Source organism: Tetrao urogallus (assembly GCF_951394365.1).
Source record: "Tetrao urogallus genome assembly, chromosome: 7".
Lineage (NCBI taxonomy): Eukaryota > Metazoa > Chordata > Aves > Galliformes > Phasianidae > Tetrao > Tetrao urogallus.
Genome location: NC_136820.1, coordinates 31,455,436 through 31,475,570, shown reverse-complemented (window position 1 = coordinate 31,475,570; position 20,135 = coordinate 31,455,436). Strand labels below are relative to the sequence as shown.

The following is a 20,135-nucleotide window of genomic DNA, read 5'->3' as shown; positions in this document are numbered from 1 at the left end:
TATTACTATCAACACCTGTTCATCTGTTAACTGCACTTTAATTTGGCTCTCCTAAGTCTATATTAATACTCAACTAAGCCAAATATTGTATGTGATTCTGTCTCAGTGTTTCACACTTCCATTGCTTTCCAGAGGCCTGACTTTCAGGAAATAATGGGCAGGAACCACAGTCTTTTTTTGAAGCCAAACTGGATTATATAATGATGTTTTTGGAGCCAGACTAATGATTAAGACTGTTCTCCCGTGGAGGTGGTAGAGGAAATGTGAAGTGAAATAGCTAGTTGTTCTTACATGCCAAGACAGTCCAATAAAAATATTGTGGACAAAGAGTATTGCAGCTATTGTTATTATCTGCATCAGGAGCCTACGTGTCTTTCACATCATTGGAGTTGCTTTCAGTGTTATGGAACAACATTGTTATTCACACTGTTAATATTCAAGTACTGAAGACCTCATTGTAGACTATACAGAGCTGTATTTCTCTGTAAAGCTGTTGCTTCATTGAAATGTGAAGGCACTCTCTTATGCTGAATTTGTTTTAGTACAGATAATCAGAAATTTTTAGGATGCCTTGTTAGTACTGAAAAAATACTGGCTTGATTTCAAATGAAGATATGCTGGGTGATGAACTTTATTATGTGAACTTTATTTAATCATTGGTTTTCCTGCTCATCCATGTACATACATCCTTTCCTTGACCAGGGCTGTTCTCTCTTGTCATTATTCTGAGATTCTTTTGATCTTTTATATTGTTTTTCCATGCATGCTTCATTTTGTGTTCTTTTGTTGTGTAATTTTATTCAATTATGCTTTTTGTAGAATGGAGACCTCATAGTAGGCGGGCCTGGTAGTTTTTATTGGCAAGGTATGTTCATCTGGCTGGTTAACTTGATCTAAGAAATGAAACATAAAGTACTGTGGAAAATGTGGTTCTTGATTTCCAGTATTTTCTCAATTTAAGATAACCAGTCCCTGGTCTATTTTCAATAAATATAAATCAGAGGAATTCTTTAATACACCACTGAGAGTAAAGAGAAGTCGGAGGAAATTCAGACTGTAGGCTCTATAGAGAGAAGTAGAAATAACAATGTTTATGTTGAATGTTTTAGTACATTTGCAGTTTAATTAATAAGACATTTTCCTACAAATACTCTTATTTTTAAAATAGCTGATAATTGTACAGTAAATTGATATTTTAAATGTTTTGTTTCTGAACATAACCTTTTATTGCTATCTGCATATATTTTTAGTGTATTTATGGCATCACTGTAGCTTTCCAGATGTAACTTCTCATGTAGATGAAACCTGAAGTAATTCTGGAAAAGGAAAAAAAGGATATCTTTGCTTTAACTGTTTTTGATGTTTGCGACATAGCTGATTCCCAGGCTCTGTCTACCAAATTCCCTCTTGTCAGCTTAATCTGTATGTGTTTTTTTTCATTGCCATTAAAAAACGAAAGATCTAGTTGAGTATGATGGTAGGGAATGCATGGCTTTGAATTTTTTGTAAGAAATTACTTCCATTTGTCTATTATGTCTGTACTATGCAGCTTCAAAAGGTTGCTATTCTGAAGAAGCTGTGGCTCAAAAAGTTTGACTTCGGTTTGATTCAGCACTGTGAAATGAAGCTGGAGTTGTTTATGTGATGGTTCAAAAGAGAATCAATGTCTTGTGTTGATTTATGTGTAGCCATGAGATTAATGGGAGAAGTAAAACTGAGAGAACATGTGCTATACTCTTGGTTTCTCTTGTGTTCTACTAGCTCTATTTTGTGGCTGTCCTTTGTGTCCCTTTCATTTATGAAGCTGTTTAAATCCAGGTCAGGTAATCACTGCAAGCATTGCGGATATCATCGCAAATTATTCCTTCAAGGATATTCTGAGGAAACTGGCACGAGAGAAGCAAACAGGAGTTGCACCACCCACATATGATGACAACTATATGGGTAAGCTAAGCTCTGTCTCAATTAGCACTGTGTCCTAAAAGCATGGGACTTATATAAATAAGAAAACAGTTGTGAATTTGAACACATAATGTTCAAATACCATTGCACAGTAGCAATGCTAGTAGTTTGCTGGTTATTTCAGTGAGATGAAGTACACTCTTTAAGTTATGCATAACACATTTTGAGAGTTGAGATCTTAAATGTCTCACTAAGGTTTTTATTATTATAAAGAATGATTTGAATTTAAAGTTATTTCTTGCTTCAGTTGTAAATTTTAAATACCAGAAGTCTGAATTTATTATGTAGTAGTAGTATGGAAAAAAAAAGGGCTCTTTGTGTGCCTTTTACCTTCACAAAGAGTTTTCTTGGTTCACGTATCTCTGCAAGCTAGACAGATTGTTCCTCACATAATTATAGAGAAAGATGCAGTGGAATTAAAAGGCAAAGACGCATCCTCTCATCTCTGCCCATATATTTGAAATTAGATGCTGATACAATCCAAAAGCCTTTACTTGGTCAGTATCAATTATCACACTGATTTACTAAAACCTCAGGAGGTACTTGACTGTATCTTTGGAAATCTGTCTTCCATGAGTGCTAAAAGGATACTCGCACTGTGGTGGGACTGCTGAGTCATGGTTTGAACCAGTGATTGAGCACCTGGTAGGAAGGCAGGGCCAACCGAGGGAAGGGAGCCCAGGTGTATGCAATGCAGCTGAGCGACTGGAAGGGGTGCAGCCAGGATCCACCCCTTCACAAACCTCATTTAAAGGTTGGTAGTAGAAGCAAGAGTATTTTCCTGAAGATCCCTGTGTACCTGAGGCCTTCCAAGGGTAGGCAGCTTTTGTCCTCTGTTTCTGTGTCCATGGCTACTGTATTTGGGCTTATCCTCACTTGCTGTACTCTGGGACTTTGCTACCTTGCTATTATTTCTGTGCTTTCCATTGCCTTATAGCTGTACCCATGGTGAGCCAGCCAGATACTTGTTTAACATGGATTATCTAAAAAAAAAAAAAAAAAAAAAAAAAATAGTGCATTGGATGGTCACTGGGGCACCTAATACACTGAAAGAGGAAGTCCTGGGGGAAGCCCTGAGATTCCTGGGTTCACCATGGCTGAGTGCTGCTTGGGTTATTGAAGAATGGAGTAGTGGTCTATTATTAAATACCCTTTGAAAATGGCTGATTTTTTTCAGTAAATTAGAACAAATTTTTTTGACAAATGAGGAAAGAGTAGTAGCACTATCTGCTGTAGCATGGCCTCTGCTACCAACCATTAACATGTATCCTGCGTCTGAGGAGGGATTGAAAGACAAAAACAAGCTTTTAAAAGCCTGCATTAGGCAATTGGAAAATAAAATTACATCTCTGAAAGGACAAACTGCCTTACCTTCAAATGGCATTTCCCCTCTGAAATTAAGATCCATATCCTTAGAAGGGGAAAAGGACTTGGATCAGAAGGATTCATCAATCCAGGCTGAATCTAAGAATAAAAAAAAGCCAAGCAGACAAAAATCCAACTGGAGGATCTGGGAACCTCAGATCTTCTTGAAATAAGGCCAATAATAATTCAAAAAATGAAGACAGTCTAAGAGAGCCCAGCTGGGTTGTCACCTAAGGAGTGGGCCCCTGCTCACTCCACGCTACATTTAACGGTGCACCCATATGCAGCCACTGAACTCATGGATCTGTTTCAGTGGTTTAAGCAAAAGCCATGAGAGGACATACCAGCTTTGCTCATGAGACTATGGGTTATGGGGTCCAAAAGTGTGGTAATTAATGGACCCAAAATTTCTAAACTTTCATCCATTTCCACACATCCGGCCCTCAGACTGTATGCAAATGTGATATGTAATGAAGAAAACCATTTGCTAATTCAAAGGATAATGACAGCATGCATAATCATGTGGCCAAACAAAAGTGATGTACTGATAAATACTGGTCTTCAGACTTCGATGGAAGAATGCCAAAATTGGGAATGAAGGAGGCAATTTATGATGATGTTTTTAAAGTCCAGACCTGATTAAGTTTTTGGCAGCGATGAGGGACCTCATATTACAACAATCTCCTACCATCAGTATGGCACACTAGTGTCCACACTGAACACTTTGGTGGCCTCAGGGGCTGCTATTCAGCAAGCTGCCCACTTGGTGGCTGACCTAGAGGAGACAGTGCCTTCTGATCAGGTGCAGTATCTGGATGCTGGAAGGGACAGAGGTTCTCCCCATAACAAAAACTAGGAAACAGGCTCCATGAACTTCTCAATTGGCTCTCATATGGGTATCCCAGAAACAGATGTTTAATGACTTAATCTGGGCTGGGGTTCAATTTGCAAAAATTGGTCGCCAACCCAATTGTGTTCTCCTCCAGCTATGGAGGCATCTGGGGGAAAATCAAAAGTTTCAGAATATCTCCAAAAAAGCAGAGGTAAGAATTATTGAAAAAGTACCCATGAGAAAGTGGAAAGTGGAAAATTTTCTAGTTTCCAACAAAAGGGAAAAGCTTCCTTAGGTGACTCAGGCCACTATGCCTGAGCCACCTGAGGAAAAAGAATTGGCGATTGCAGTTATTTGTGTGACGGGATGCCAGACACCCTGCACCCAGGGCCCCCAGATGAGACCAGAAGCCCTATGTCAAACTGACTATTTTTTGGTCTGGAAAGAAAATACAATGAGTTATGGCATTAGTTGACATGGGTGCAGAAATGCCAATTATTGATGCTGATCTGACCAAATTCCAGGGCGTTGGAGTGACAACTGGTTTGAGGGACAGACCATAGCTGTAACCCAGACATAGTTGAAATTGAGGGTTAGGCATTTCCCTCCCTGCGAGTATAAGGTGTCTATTGCCCCAGTTCCGGAGTATATACTGGGCGTAGGTGTGCAATGGGGTCTGTCTCTCCAGATGACCATAGGAGAGTTCAGACTGAGAGAGAGATGCGCTGGTATCCAGGCAGTGCAGATGATATTAAGAGAGGCTGTGTGAAACATGAGTGTATTTACCTACCAGATCTGTGCTGGTTTACTAATACTAAACAGTATAGACTCCTGGGAGGGCAAGAGGAAATCTCCAGAGTGGTGCAGGTTCTAGAAAAAGTAGAGTCATAATACATGCATCTAGCCCATACAATTCCTACATGTGCCCAGTACATAAGTTAGATGGCACATGAAGATTGACAGTGGATTACAGATAGTTAAATAAGGTCATGCTGCCTGTTCATGCAGTACCCAATATTGCCTTCCTGAAGGACACATTGAGTAGGGGGACAGAAACCTACCGTTGTGTTCTAGACTTGGCAAATATTTTCTTCAGTATTCCCATTCATGAATAATTGCAAGACTAGTTTGTATTTGTGTGGGGACCTTTCAGGTCCTGCTGCAAGGGTACATGCATTCACCAACATATTGTCATAACTTAGTGGCACTTGACCTAGCTGATTGGAATAATCCTAATATCAAACTGGGCCACTATATTAACGATCTCATATTAATGTCTGACTTGCTGGAAACATTGGAAAAGACAATAGATTTCTTGACTACTCATTTACAAGAGAAAGGGTGGGCTATAAACCCCAGAAGGTGCAAGGACAAGACTTGGCAATGAAATTCCTGGGTGTAGTTTGATCAGAAAGGACCCAAGTACTACCCAGTGCAATAATAGACAATATTCAGGCATTTCCAGTTCCTACCATGCCAAGGCAGCTGCAAGAATTTGGGGGTATATTGGGATACTGACATTTCTTTATGCTTACACTTAGTGCAGCTGCTGAGGCCTTTATACCGGCACACAAAGAAAGACCAAAAATGGGACTGGAGACCTGCTGTTATTGCTGTGCTTTCTGTCACATTACACACACATTGCAGCTGGAAAAACCTAAATTGTGTCAATAGCCGTTAGTGCAAACTCTAGTTACCTCCTGATTTTCAGGTAAACTATTAAGTATCACTGCTTTAACAGCTCATCGGGGGAGAAGGAGGCTAGATCTCATTCCTTGAGAACTACAGTTAATTGAGTCATGATAACATGGCAATTTTTCTCTTCTTCCCACACAGGTTTAGAAAGTGTACATTCTGATGAGCAGATGAGAAGAAAAATCTGTTTGTCTTTACATATTTTTGGAAATAAATGGTTTATTAAGTTTTTCGCTTGTAATTTATTTTTAAACAGGATACTCAGTAGCTGCTGGGGAATTTACTGGAGATTCTGAAGAAGGTAAGAAGCCACGTACTTGAAAGAAAACCATATCGTTCTGCCTCTATTAAGTTCTTCTCTTTGGGTCTGTATGCAGGAACATACCTTTTATTCATCTGAAACACTGTACCTAATATTCCTAGAGGCAGATACTCCTTTAGAAGGTGTGTGATGGCAGAGCAGAATTTAAGTAATCCAAAAATCCGAATCTGCTAGTGTCCATCTGCATCTATTCTGCAGAGCTGTCACAGCATCAATAGGTGAAGCCAGCCAAGCTCACTGAATTTCACCAGTGTAGTGATGACTACTTAACAGTGAAACCAACAATAGAGTCCTGCACAGTTCTTGGTTCCACAGTCAAGCTGCATAGAGGCTGCTTTACCTCAGCACCTGGGTGACCAGATGTGGATTTGGAAACATCTGCGTATGTTGAAAGCACGCTTCTGACTTCCACATAACCTCAACAGCTAAGTAGAGGAGATAGCATTCAGTAGCTCCTGGGCTGACTATACCAGCATGCTTGCTCTTGTTGGTGAGAGCAGCTCTTGGCTCTGTAAATGTTTCCCTAGTTGCAGTTCACGTGTTATACAGATAGGATGCCTGGGACAGCTCATTAGCTGACCCTTTTCATACAGAATGTTTTCCTCCACAAGCATAATAGATCAGGTTTCCTATGCTGCTGGTCCTCTCCTGAGCCTTGTATTTCACAATGGAAAATGAAAGAATTGAATTCCTGTTATTAAAATCTGAGTTTAGAGCAAGAGAACATTCTACAGGAAGATTAGTGTTCAGTTGATCCTCTAAATAAGGAAGAGCTGAATGCACATGGATATGTGTCTGAAGAAGAATCACACCTGAGATGTTTTTAAAGATTCTGGGGCCACGTAGGTTTGATACAGGACAAAGCTAGTCAAAATTTGCAGTTAGCAGCTGTCATTCATGAGGAAACAGGCATATCACAGAGTTAGTAGCAGTGCTTAAAGATGTCATTACTGTTGAATCTGGTGTACGGGGAAAAAAAATCTCCCTTTGCATCTGTCTGTTTCATAGAGTATGTTTAACCAGAGATTTAGCTTTTTTCAGAAATTGTACAGTATTTTGAAACAGTTGAAAAAAAAAAATCTGTGATCCTTGGTGTTTCTTACATTTAGAGCCATGTATCTCTTGTAGTGCTTTCTGACTGATCATCAGCCTTATGTAAAGAGTAGCTTTCTTGAGGAGATAAGCAGCTCCTTGGTCCAAACTCACAAAGTCAATACAGGCTAAGTACATTTCTAAAAATGAAGCCAGCTCTCCAGTGCTGCTGCTGCTTACTTTCTACAAAGTTTCTTGTCCTGTGCCACTTTAGGATGGAAAAAAATGGACACTATTTTGAGTCTGATGGTACAGTGTGGTAATTGATGGGTAACAAAAACAGGGTAATTGCTGGCACAAAGAATTGCAGCATTGTCTGACCCAGTAGTCCTTTATTACTCTTTCCATCTCCCTTTGACCAAATGCTTATAACTGCAGGGGAGTATATGAACACAAAGAGGAATTGGTGAAGAGGAATTGGTCAGTTGTGGCAGATGTCTGAGATGCTCTGGTGTATGAAACTCCTGCTCTTCTGTTATGGATATATATATCCTAATGAGGGAAGGTTTTGTCAGTGGCTTTGCTTTATCTGTGGCTTTGTTTTATCTGTGGCTTTGCTCTTTATTTTGGTAGGTTATTTTTTCTCCACTAATTGTTTAAACTTTGGCCTCTGTGCAGGATCACATCCCAGAGGGCAGCTTAGTCCAAAGTTTCGTGTTCCAGTTCAATGAGTTCTCAATGCCACTCACCAAAACTTGCTTGTAATGCTTTTAGATAGCTATTGTGTGCACAACTTATCAAATGCTCTTGTGGCGCTCAGCCCAATAACAGATGTGAGAAAATGTTAAGCAGCCAGAAGGAAAAGAAAAATTTGTAATGACAATTGTGTTTAGCTTTTGTATGATGGTGTATGATGCCACAGCTAATTCTGGTTTGTTCAATCCACAGCTGTCAGGTAGCAAGCTGAATTGTAGGAGCAGCTGAACTGTAGGAACAGCTTTGTTGTGCTGTACTGTGCTGAATAGTCCTCAGGAGAAAAAGACCTCTGTCTAGGCATGGATGAGTGTATTCAAAGTTCATTGTAATATTTCAAGCAACTAGATGCATTGAATGAAGGTTAAAATCTCATGAATCTCTCTCAGGTCTTGAAGTGACATGCAGGTGTTTCTGATACAGATAACAAGCCAAAATCCTAAAGATTATGTATAAAGAAAGATTTAAGTGGTCTAGAATGCATGTTGCATGTGCTACTCAGACAGCCTAACCAGTTCACTGCTGATCATTTGTATTTCAGAGCTGGTTGCTGGAGTCCCAAGGGGTGCACAGAACTTTGGCTACGTATGTACTGGACCCAGATTTTACCCTTTTTTATAGTGAAAATAACATTAGACTCCTCAGAAGCTTAAAGGCTACATTGTTTTCTGTCTCTTAGAGCGTAAACTTTCTAATCAGAGAAAAGTGCCACTGACTTTCACTCCCAGGCTTACCTGGCTTGGTTGACCTGCCTTACTGGCCTGGGCTCAGCTCTGGACTCTTGCTCAGCTCTGAAGTCTATTTTCAATACCCAGTTACTGGCACTTTTCAAGTATGAGTAGTATCCCAGTTCTCACTGAGTGCTATCAGACCTTGGCCTAAGCTATCCCACAGACTGGAGCATTTCATGTATGTTCTTTCTAAGTATATCTACTGAATTCCTACTGCAAAGAGAGGTGATATACAGTTAGAAAGGAAGTGAAGGGAGATGTGTGGATACACACCTATTTCCTCCTAGGGGAAAAAAAAAAAAATAATCTAAGTTTCAGGTCTAACTTGATTGGGTAGCAGCCACAGACACATTCTCTAGTCTTGTGACCCCAAAATCCTTTTGTTTGGAACTTATTTAAACCATTTTTTCAGCGGCAAGTTGTGTATGTACACATACATATGTACGTGTGTGTATGTATATATTCTATGTATATTATATACATTGACATATATAAAAAATGTATATTTAGAATTTATATTTTCATGCTTAATAATGTAATCGTTGATTAGCTGATAGTCTATGATTTGCTGCTGTTCACAATATCTGGTAAGGATGGAAAATATTTTTTCCCTCATTTTCTTCATGGAAGGCTTGAGACTCATAAAATTTAGTGATGTATGCAAGATGAGGAAAACTGTGGTGCAACAGAAAATAGTTGATGTATTTTTTTTTTATCTCCTTGAACCATCCTTCAGTGTCTCAAATTGTGATGTTACGCTGTATCATATCTCTTTGTGCTTGAAACTTTTCATATCTTTTTTCTGTTAATAGGTCTCAATCATTAATTCTTCAGATTTGACCTTTATCCAGAATTTCACCGGTGAGCAGGTAATGCCAAATAACTATGTGATGAAGTATTATATATCAAGAGGATATAATTTCATCAATTTAGTTTCAAGACTACGTAAAATATTTGTCTTTTAGAACTAGTAACCATTGAAACAAAAGAGGTTTGTCAGTAAGACTTTTTAAAGATGATATATTATATGAAGCCTATCTGTTTTTTATTTCCAGATGGCGTCTTATTTTGGGTACACTGTTGCAGTATCTGATGTTAACAATGATGGGTAGGTTACCAGATATATTCAGCTCCACTGAACATTCACAGAAGCAATGCCTGATATTTATTAATAAACACAGGTTTTCAGATGCTTCATACCTCATACCTTCTCTTGACTTCCTTCTTTTCTGCTTGTTTGCATAGGTTTATCTTTCTGCACTTTCAGTGGCACAGCTGTTTGCTAGGTTGGGCGAGTTTATCTTCCTGAATATGTATTAAATGCAGTACAGTAGAGCAGATCTCAGAAAACATCCAGATAGAGGTACAGTGATCTAAAAAACGCAAGATGGTAGACTGCTGATGGTAGATGCAATTTCATTCTTCTGTTCTTAGAAGCAATTAAGTCTTTTCGCATGCAGATCATTCCAAGCCTCACTTCTCAGTTTTAAGAGTTTTTCGGTATCGCCCATTTCAGCACCTGCTGGTTCACAATCCATTTTCATCATCTAGGGGACCAAAGAAGTGTCTGTAGCCCATCTCTGTTAGGGTGGCCATTGTGCTTGTCTCAGAGAATGCTGTGTAACTGTCAACACTGGGATTCAAGCCCCATTCAAAAAATCACTTGCTGACTTTGAATTTATGTAAAATGATATTAAATGCTTTGGAAAGTCAGGAGTTTAGTAAGCAAATATTGATGCAAGCTTTCTAGGAAGGAGATAAAAATCAGTGAGGTTCACAACTTTGGAAGTCTGAACACAGTTGAGCCAGGATTATATTTAGAGCTGTGTGTACTCTCATATATTCCAAAATGTCTCAGCTGCACCACCGTCGTGTTCTTGTGATTGCTTCTTTTTAGTGGCTTAAAAACAGTACATTAAATAGTTTTTTTCATATGTTTCTGCTATAGCATTGCTTCCCATCAGGAACTACTAAGCCCTTAAAAAGTTAGGGACACAAGTAAAGAGAACATTAACAAGGTGGTAAAATGTTGTAGTTCCAAAACAAAAACAGGAAAAAAATTCTTCAGCAGTTTCAGTGACAGCTTTGCACTAGTCAAATCTTTCCAGGTTTCTGACATTAGATTTTGTCATGTTATCTTAGCTTTCCAAAATTCCTGTTTTTCTGATACAAAAAGTTGGGGTTTGTTTGATCTCACTGAAAGGCATTATTGACATGAAAAAGTGGAGGAATACCAATCTTAGTTACAATCAGCATGCCTTGGACCTTTAGGCATCTTATTAGTTAACTTCTCACTGAACTACATTATTTCCCATGTGGGTTATTTCCTGTGAATCATAGGGTTACTTTGCAGGTTTCATATTTTCTGTGTGAAACTCTAAGACCACAGTTTATGTGAATAATGCAGTCAAATTGCTGTGGAGGCCTGTGTGGTCTCCCAGCCTGTCTTTAAAAACAAAAACAAACAAACAAAAAAAAACCCTGACTCCCTCTGAGATCCAAACATTGCACAGAAAACAAAGCACCAGAAGCTCTATGTGATAAGTATGTCTGATTACATATGTAGTCCATTGTTGCCAATTTGCGCATATACTCAATAAAAAATTTTATCTGAAAGCAAGAGTAAAGTGGGGGGGAAATAAAAAAAAGCAAATAGGAAATTGTTACTCCAAATTGTGTGTGTATGTGTGCATATGAAGATGAAGGAGGTTGAGACAGCTTTACCAGTAGCAAAAGCCTCATCAAGTCTTACACTGAAAAGATTAATGAGGATGATATTTTGTTGTAATGAGGCTGATGACACGGCTCTTAGATTAAGCTCATCCTAGGAAACCGTGTTATCAACCTTCTCTAGCAGTTCTGCAGGTGTTCCTGGATGTCCCTTGCATTTATATCTGTACTGCATTAGGGCTGTAAGCAGAACAGGGAAATTGAGGGCCTTGTTCGAAATACCCTTTAGTTACCCAATAATAATGAGAAATTTACTATGAAGCTTAGCAAATCAAGCTGTGCCATCAGCTTGCAGACTGCATTCCTAGTAAAGAGGAAAAAAAACACTCTCAATTTGGACCAAAACAGTCCAATAAAATGTGGAATAAGTTGTTTACTAGTCTTTTATTTGGCCTATATCAAAGCTTTCCATAGTAACGCTTTGACCTCTTGACGATTCCCATACTCCTGCTTTTTGTTACACAGCGGGATACAAAGAATCCACATACAGTCCTAGCTGGTAGTCAGCTTGTGCTTTTTAAAGTGTTTTTTTCTGTGCTGGTTGGTTGGTTGAATTTTGTTTGCTTGCTTGTTCTTTTAAAAGAAAGGAAGCAATATTGGCTAGTTACCTTTCTGGCATGCTGGCACGAAGATAAATATACCAATTGATGTTAGCAGCAACATCATAGTGTGGTGATGAAATGAATGTAAAGATAGGGTTCAGAATACCTCTGCACTCTGAACTGTACTTTATGATTTAATATTACTGTCTATGGGCAGTAATATAAAATTGTCGGAGGGAGAATTCCTACTTGCAGTCTTGTAGAGAAGTTATTGAAGCAGCTTTTCTTGCCCTGCTGAGTTTGGACTCTGAGAGAGAAGAGAGAAAGCAAGAGAGTGAGAGGTGTAAGGCTTTGGTATGGATGGGACATGCAAAGAGCTGGAGCAAAGGTAAACTGAGCGCTCTGGTTGCTTTAGGTAGTTCTGCTGCCAAAAGCAGTTCAGAGGTAGGTCACTGTATGTGTGCCTAGCTCCCATCCTTCCCTCTCGTAACTTAGCTAATCTTAGCTGCTGAGTTCTGGTCCAGTCCCCTGCACCACTCATGTATTTTATACAATCATTTTAATTTCTTCTAATAAATAGAAATTTTCCTAGAAAAACAACACAGGACCATGCACTTTGATCTGAGATGCTAAAATCCTTATGTATGGACTCTAGCTCTGATCTGTTTGCATTCCATCTCAGCAGGTATTTACATATTGTATTTAAGGTTAGGAATTTTTGTCCATACTGGGTAGTAGATAGTCTGTCTGCCTCTCTCTCCACTTTATTCACTCTAGGTATTGCTGTGCAGCCCAGAATTTCAACATGTCTACTTGTTTTGCACTGATGTAGTGGCAGCTTACTGGCTCTGAATCTTTTGGTTCCCTATCACTTTTAAAAGTCTTACCTTATCCTCACAATCCTTCATTTGTAGAAAGCCAATTGGAGCCAAGCTCATCTTTTACCTCTTGCTTTATACAGCGTGTAATACCATGGGGTCTCAATCTCAGTGGAAACATCTGCACTGTGGTGTCATAAAATAATAGATTACAGTACTACTGTGCAATGCTTTTAGTACATGCTGTACGTAATATAACTTGTGAGGGGAAAAAAAAAAAAAAAGAGCGTTCGTGATCTAAAATAACTTGTGAAAAAAGAACACTGTTTCTGTTGTTGCTGTTGTTTCGTGGCAGCAGCTTTAGCTGATGTGCTGTCCAGACTCTTACATCTTCTATTAGTAAAAGGCTTTTGATGTTTAATGTAGCAGGAAAACCCCACCTCTGATGTTAAGTCAGCATCTGCTTCCTTTTTTTTTTTTTTTTTTTTTTTTTTAATTTTTAATTATCCTTACCATGGGGTAATATTTGACCTATAAAGAAGAACTGTGTGAAAGTGACCTAACATTCTGAGTTACAGTTTCCTTTATGGAAATCTACTATAAAGCTTTATAGAAAAATAATATTTTGAGAAGTACTTTGTCAAAATTTCTGGAATGTGTAAGTCCTACAATATGATTAAAAGGTGTGTAAATGGCATATTTTCTACTAAATTTTATGGTATACGTCTTAGAACCACAGTATATATCTGTGTTAAAGAAATACCTGAGCTACTCATGAAATATATATATATATTTTTCCTATCAGGCTTAGGAAAAATAATGTAGAGCATTTTTCAATAATTGGTTTATTCATGTCTCTGAATACATCACTACTGAGAATATGATTAATTAAGAACATAAAGTTTTCCATGACTTTATAAAGTTAGAACAGAATTTCATGTTAGAGCAAGAGAATGTTTTCTCTAAATTTAAAATTCTGGGATCAAGTGGTACAAGTTCTTTGCAACAACAGAGTTCCTTGATATGGGCGACCACTGTCACTGAATATAATGGTAGTTTTCCCTTTAGCATACATGGGCTTGAGCAATCTTCAGAAAGACATCTAATGCTGTTGTTTCATATCTCAAAATGTATTTATTTGTTACGTATCTGTCAATCTTGTTTGATTTTGTTCTTTGTTGTCCAGTAAAGGGTCTCTTTTCTGCCAAATAAATGTTGGTAGCATATTTCAAAACAGGCAATGTATCCTTTGATCACTCTATCTTATTTCAGTAATACTTCTTGGCGCGGCAAAACAGATAAAAGAACCTTTCCCTCTGAGCTTCATACTACCGTGGCTTTATGGACATGGTTAGTGGGCGTGGTGGGGTAGGGTTAATGATTGGGCTAGGTGATCTCAGCGGTCTTTCCAATCATTAATGGCTCTATGGTTCTATCTTTTCTCTTTATTACTTTATACTGCAAATTACACAAGCTCTTCAGCTACTCATTTACCTAATACTCAACAGAACAGCTTTTAGAAAAGAAGCTTTAGCTTTGTCTCTCAGCTTACACTTGAATTAGTGATGAGGAATTCTCTGTGAATTGATGTTCAACCTGTTTCATATATGTAACTTCAAAAAATCTGGTGGAAAGTAGATATTTTTGTTCTTTTGCTCACTTACTGATGTATAGTGTTAGAAGAAATCTGGATTTTATACTGAACTTTGTCTCTCAGCACAGTTAGCAGTATAATTCTACAGAATTTGTTCTACTAATACAGCTCACCTCTAAGTTGAATTTCTGACTTCTGGATTATTAATTGTAAAATATAGTACTTCAGTGTCTTGTGAGCATGAATTGAAGTACAATAAGTTCTGTTTTAAAGCTAAGAGGAAATGTTTTCACTGTGAGGATGCCCAGAGAGGTTATAGAATCTCCATACTTAGAGATATTGAGAACTGGAGTAGCTATAACCTTGGTAACCTCATCTGCTGACCATGCCTTGACCAAATGCTTGTACTAGAACACCAGAAGTGTCTTCCTATCTCAGCCAGTTTATGACTCTATGATAATTATCTGCTTCATGTTAATTAAATGCATGAACTTTTTTGATTATGCTATCTCTCAGTGACACTGATTTTTGTTTAACTGTTCCAGTTTAGATGATATCTTAGTTGGGGCCCCTCTGTTTATGGAACGAGAATTTGAGAGCAAGCCTAAAGAAGTTGGGCAAGTCTATCTGTACCTGCAGGAAACTGCTTTCCTCTTCCGAGATCCACAAATTCTGACAGGCACTGAAGTGTTCGGCAGATTTGGCAGTGCAATCACTCACCTTGGAGATCTCAATCAGGATGGATATAATGGTAATTTTTATATTAAGTGATAATATATATCTTTTCTTTGTAATTATGTCCTTTTTTTCTTAATTTCTTCTCAATTTCTCACCCATCCTACTGGTGAGGAGTGAGTAAACTTCTGTGTGGCGTTTAGCTGCCTGCTGAATTAAACCACAACACTGTATCATTGACATTAGAAATGGCTAGGTAGCAAACATGAAGTGCTGTGCAATGCCTGAAGAAGACTTTTTAACTTGTAACTTCTCTTCAAAATCAAGAGAATTCACACTAGCCCTAATAAAACTCAGAGCCAAACAATTAAAAGCTTATCTATAGAAGTGCATTCGTATTCGCTACACTGCTATCTTTATCTGACTATTAACGTTTGAATAAAAATGCTATCTGTTGTTTTATAATTAGATTTAAATAATTAAGATTTTGCATTTGTTTAAAAGCAGAGTTCTCTTTCTTTCCTCAAATGTTTGGATGAATTGAAAGAGTTTTAGTAATTGGAGCAGCTTAGCTGCAATAAAAGAATTGGACAAATACACACATACTATTTTGAAATCAGACTTCCACTGGTAATCAAGCTCTGAAAGAAACAGCTTCTCAGAGGGGTTTTTCTCAAATGGCAGTATCACACAAATTCAATAGAAAATACTCGTGAAGTAAACTAGGAGACTAAGTTTAGGAAAATAGTCAAAGTAAGCTTGCTTGATTGTGTGAGAGAGCTTGGATGTCCTGGGCAGATTGAGTTAGTCTTTTACGTGTGGTCAGTAACACTCTCATCTTACTTACATAGATTTCCTTTCTTCCTGTTTCCAGGTTGTTAGAGATCTGCAATTCAGATATCTCTGCATCTAAAACCCCAGGAAGTTTTTGCTGGATAAGTTATTTTGAACAGCAGTCTTAAAGATAGTTTGACCACTCAGGAAAAAAAAAAAAAACAAACGTGAACTTAGCTCCGCTTTAACTTGAGGGCTCTTTTTCAGCAGCAGTAGACTCTAGAACAGTGTGGACAATTTGTGACTCTTGTGCAAGGGATGTGTCGTCTCAAGAGCCATCAGATTTTATTAGGATTCAGGGTACCCAAAACCAGAATCCCATCCTGTGGGAAGAAGTTGCTGGGCTGTGGCTCCTGAGAGAGACTACCCTTACAAGATTGTCCTGGAGTCCCACCATAGGATTCAGCTGGGAAGATTTCCCATTTTCTACCTGTGAGCAATAGTAGATGCCTTCAACTTCTCTGAGCAGGGAAGACTGGTCTCCTTGGCATTCTGGTAGTGGAAGGAGGGTATGATTCTGTTTTTCTCTCTCACTGTATGAAGAATTCTAGGAAGAATCTAGAGTCAAAGTCTTCTACTTCACAACTGAAGATACAAGTTATAGGGCTTTGTTGCACTACTGCTGTTATCATGAGGGTAGGAGTTCCAGGTGCTGAAATCAAGTTTAATAGATGAGTCCAACATCAGCTCCTGGATGAGATCCTAAAAATTACAGCTGTAGATATGTATCCTCATCTTGTTTCCTATTGGCTAGTTCAGCTAGTTCAGTTGCTGAACCTCAATCTGTGATTCTCTCTGCTTCCTGTGTATTAGAACTGTGAAGAGCAATTGAGTTCTACTTTTTGGATATGCAGTGCTCAGTTGCAATGCCCAAGGCCTCCTGCTGAATTCTTGACTCAGTACTGCTCCGATTTCTCAATAGCATGTTGTCTTAGTATAGAAAAATTATCATATTCTATTTTTCTGTTTTGTGTACAAAAGAGAGAGTTTGAGAGGGTAGTTTTTTGTTGTCTATATTGTCTATCTTATTGGGAAAATAAATTTTTGTAAGAGCTTTTCCTTATCGATTATATAATAGAGGAAATCAGGAAATTTTTTTTATGTTTAAATGAAAATAAGTAGAAACAGAAAGTTATTAGATGTTGGTTTATTAAAGCTTATCAAATTCCTCAGAGATAGGGTAGAGGAATTCAGAGTTGATTGGTTATTTGTAATGTAATAACCTCTTCATAACGTGATTCTGTAAGCATTCATCATGAAATTTTGACACATAAGAGATTATGAACGTTTTTAAACATTTGCCTTAAAAGTAGAATCCATAGATAAGTACAGAAAGTGATAGTTCTTCAGCTTACATAGAAGCCATTTATGTCTGTTTTCCTTTAGGGACTTAATTCTTGCTTATTTTAATTAAGCCTATTCTTTTATTCTTTTACTGCACCACAGACATTGCCATTGGTGCACCATTTGCAGGTGAAGACAGAAGAGGTAAAGTGCTCATTTACAATGGATACAGTAATGGGTTAAAAACTCACCCTTCCCAGGTTCTCAATGGAGCCTGGGCCTCACAGTCCATGCCTTCAGGATTTGGCTTCACTCTAAGAGGAGACTCAGATGTAGACAAGAATGATTACCCAGGTAAGATTTTTCCATTAGAAGGGGAATTTCATATTTCTTTTCTCTGGAAAATGCATCATACCTAAACTGCTCCTTTTGGAAGGCAGAGGTCAAGTTTAAGAATAGATGTATTTTGAGACAGTTCTAGTTTGCTTTCCAGAGAGTTAAAGTCAGACAAAACAAGCACTCCCTTTTCTCTTGAAAGATATGGTCAGAAATCAGAAAAGGATTCAAATAGTTACATTAACATAAAACATGTCAAGTTTACAATAAAAAGCTTAACCCTTTCCCCCACTTTCAAAAACTGAATGCTCTCGGTTTATTGAACTTGTGATGTGTCCTCCATCCTGGCATTCTTTCTTGATTCAAAACATGTGTTGTAGAACAAGGGATTGCCTTGGTTATGTTACTGGGTTGTTGTTTTTTGCTGTCTGAAGAAATGCTAGACTGTACATAGGTTCTTAATGGCTTTGATCTAATTACAAAAAACAAGAATGTAATGATACTGCTTTAAGGCAGATATTTTGTTTGGGCCTCTCTATGCTCGTTTGTTTGTTTGTTTTCATTCTGCTATATTGATTCTTCCTTTTCATGTTATCTTTGATTCTTCCTTATTAGCTTACCTGACATGCATTCAGATTTGTCAATTTGATGGCATCAGTTGCGTTTTGCTAGGCAGGAGGTGTTATTTTTTAAGAGCACTATTCCTAGCATCACAAGTAGAGTGGATGTTGAAGATATTTACTTTCACTGTCTCCTCTGGAAGCAAATTTATTTCTTTACATTATAATTCAGAAGCCTAGCAAGAGTGCAGTAAAACACACTTTGTCATTGTGAAATGTCCGCATCTACAGTGGAATGCTATGTCTTTATTACCCAACTCACTGTGAAATCACTTTTGTTAGTTTGGGTTGTTTCAAGGCTAATGTTCTTAAAAGCTGTGCTGTTTATGAAGGGAAAATTGTGATTTTCAAAGAAACAGAACAGCCTTTTGCCTTTTTGTGATAATTGTAAAAAACTTGAAAGAGGTTTTTTTCAAAAGAGAGAAGAAAATTGCTGGAAAGGGGGGTCTACAACAGCAATTACAGTCTTACCAAATGGAAAAGCTGGCTGCAAAGTAATAAAGTGAGGCTATCACAAGATTGAAGAGAGAGGACCTTTAAGCATTTGACAAAAGAAAGGGCTTTTAAACATTGTTCTGACTTTTTGTTTATATGTTGTTGATGGTGCTATTAATAGGCTTTCACTGTCCGTGACTAACGAGGCTCTTTTGGACAGAGAGTTCTTTATTAAAGTTTCAGCATTTAAACATTTTCTAAAGCCACACACAAGGCCCCCCAGCAAAACCAAAGAAAACAGGATATTGCATTCCTGACATTTCTAAGATTGGGAAGATAGAGAGAATGAAAGGAAAGATTCTTTTAGGTCACACTGGGATCCAAGAAGTCTACCTAGTGTAAAAATCACAATTTGTGGGGCACCTTTTAAGCTAATTAATGAAAAGTTTGGGTGATGGGCCTCACTCTTTTAAAATTTACACTAAGGAACTGGCATACTTAGTTCAGTTGTGAGATTTAATGGATTTTTCTTTCTTGTCATCATTGGCTGAGCTATGCATCCTGCTATTTCACATTACGGTATTAGCTTACTATGTGTTAGATGGTTTGGGTTTATTACATATATTATTTGTTTTAGAAAAAAATCTGCATTGGTTGTAACTAGCTTTTCTCTTTGTTTCTCATCTGAGAAGCTGGATGGGCGGTCCAGAGCACTGGTGAGAGTCTCTCAGAAAAAAGCAACCTAAATAAAAAACCTTACTGTTAGTTGACCACTTCTTCCTTAAATCACAGATTTGAAGCACCAAAATAGAGCTGTATAAACAGCAGAACTGTGGCACAGTATTAGCACAAGAGTAGAATACTTTCCTGTGGGTAAAAGAAAGAAAGAAAGGAAATCATATGGGGAAATGCAAGTCCAGGACAAACATGCTAGGCAGTGAAGCAAGTAATCCTTCTTATGTCGGAGAGCTTTTCTTCTCCTCCTCCTGGCGGAAGTCCTAAGGGCAGCCCTTGTACAAAAAGGAAAAAAGGGACAGAACTTCGAAGGAATAGGAAGGAAGTTTTATTTTAGGTGTCAGCTGAGAGGCAGAGCAATTGCTGACTCTGGAAAGTCTAGGAAACTAGCTTATAATTCAGTGTTTCTCAAACTAATGACCATGGCTGTGATTCAAGGAGGGTTGTGAAAGATCAGAAAAAGACCTTTTTTTTTCTTTTTTTTCTTTTATTTTTTCATTTAGGCTTTTTAATGACTATATTGTAAAGCTAACCATTTTATAGAAAGAAAAAAGTAATAAAACTTCACTCTCAGAAGTTCATTACTCTGGAGACTGGGAAATGAGAGCCAGCTGTAATGTCTGGCCGCTGGTATAATCATGTATTGCCACAGTCTAAGGTGAGAGTCTCCCAGCAATTCTCTTCCATGGCTGAGGCCAAAGTGTTGTATGAAGACGAGCTCAAAAAGGCTTGCAAGCAATTCAGGATTTCAGGCACCAGTTTGTGAGGACTTGTAACTATAGCTGTGCTTGTACAATCTTCTCAAGCCCTTTTACCTAACATTGCAAGGCAGGCACATCC

General features: G+C 38.1%; 1 protein-coding gene across 1 annotated transcript in view; it reads left to right on the top strand.

Annotated features, from left to right (window-relative positions):
* Positions 1 to 20,135, top strand: part of ITGA8 (integrin subunit alpha 8) — a gene marked incomplete at both ends in the record, with an annotated part of 98,297 nt that overhangs the window by 15,862 nt on the left and 62,300 nt on the right. Inside the window, 8 exons of the mRNA XM_079538392.1 lie at positions 820 to 865; positions 1,819 to 1,944; positions 6,111 to 6,155; positions 8,503 to 8,546; positions 9,505 to 9,561; positions 9,748 to 9,800; positions 14,922 to 15,127; positions 17,332 to 17,523. Coding sequence (XP_079394518.1) covers positions 820 to 865; positions 1,819 to 1,944; positions 6,111 to 6,155; positions 8,503 to 8,546; positions 9,505 to 9,561; positions 9,748 to 9,800; positions 14,922 to 15,127; positions 17,332 to 17,523 — 769 coding nt within the window. The remainder of the gene's footprint in view (positions 1 to 819; positions 866 to 1,818; positions 1,945 to 6,110; positions 6,156 to 8,502; positions 8,547 to 9,504; positions 9,562 to 9,747; positions 9,801 to 14,921; positions 15,128 to 17,331; positions 17,524 to 20,135) is intronic.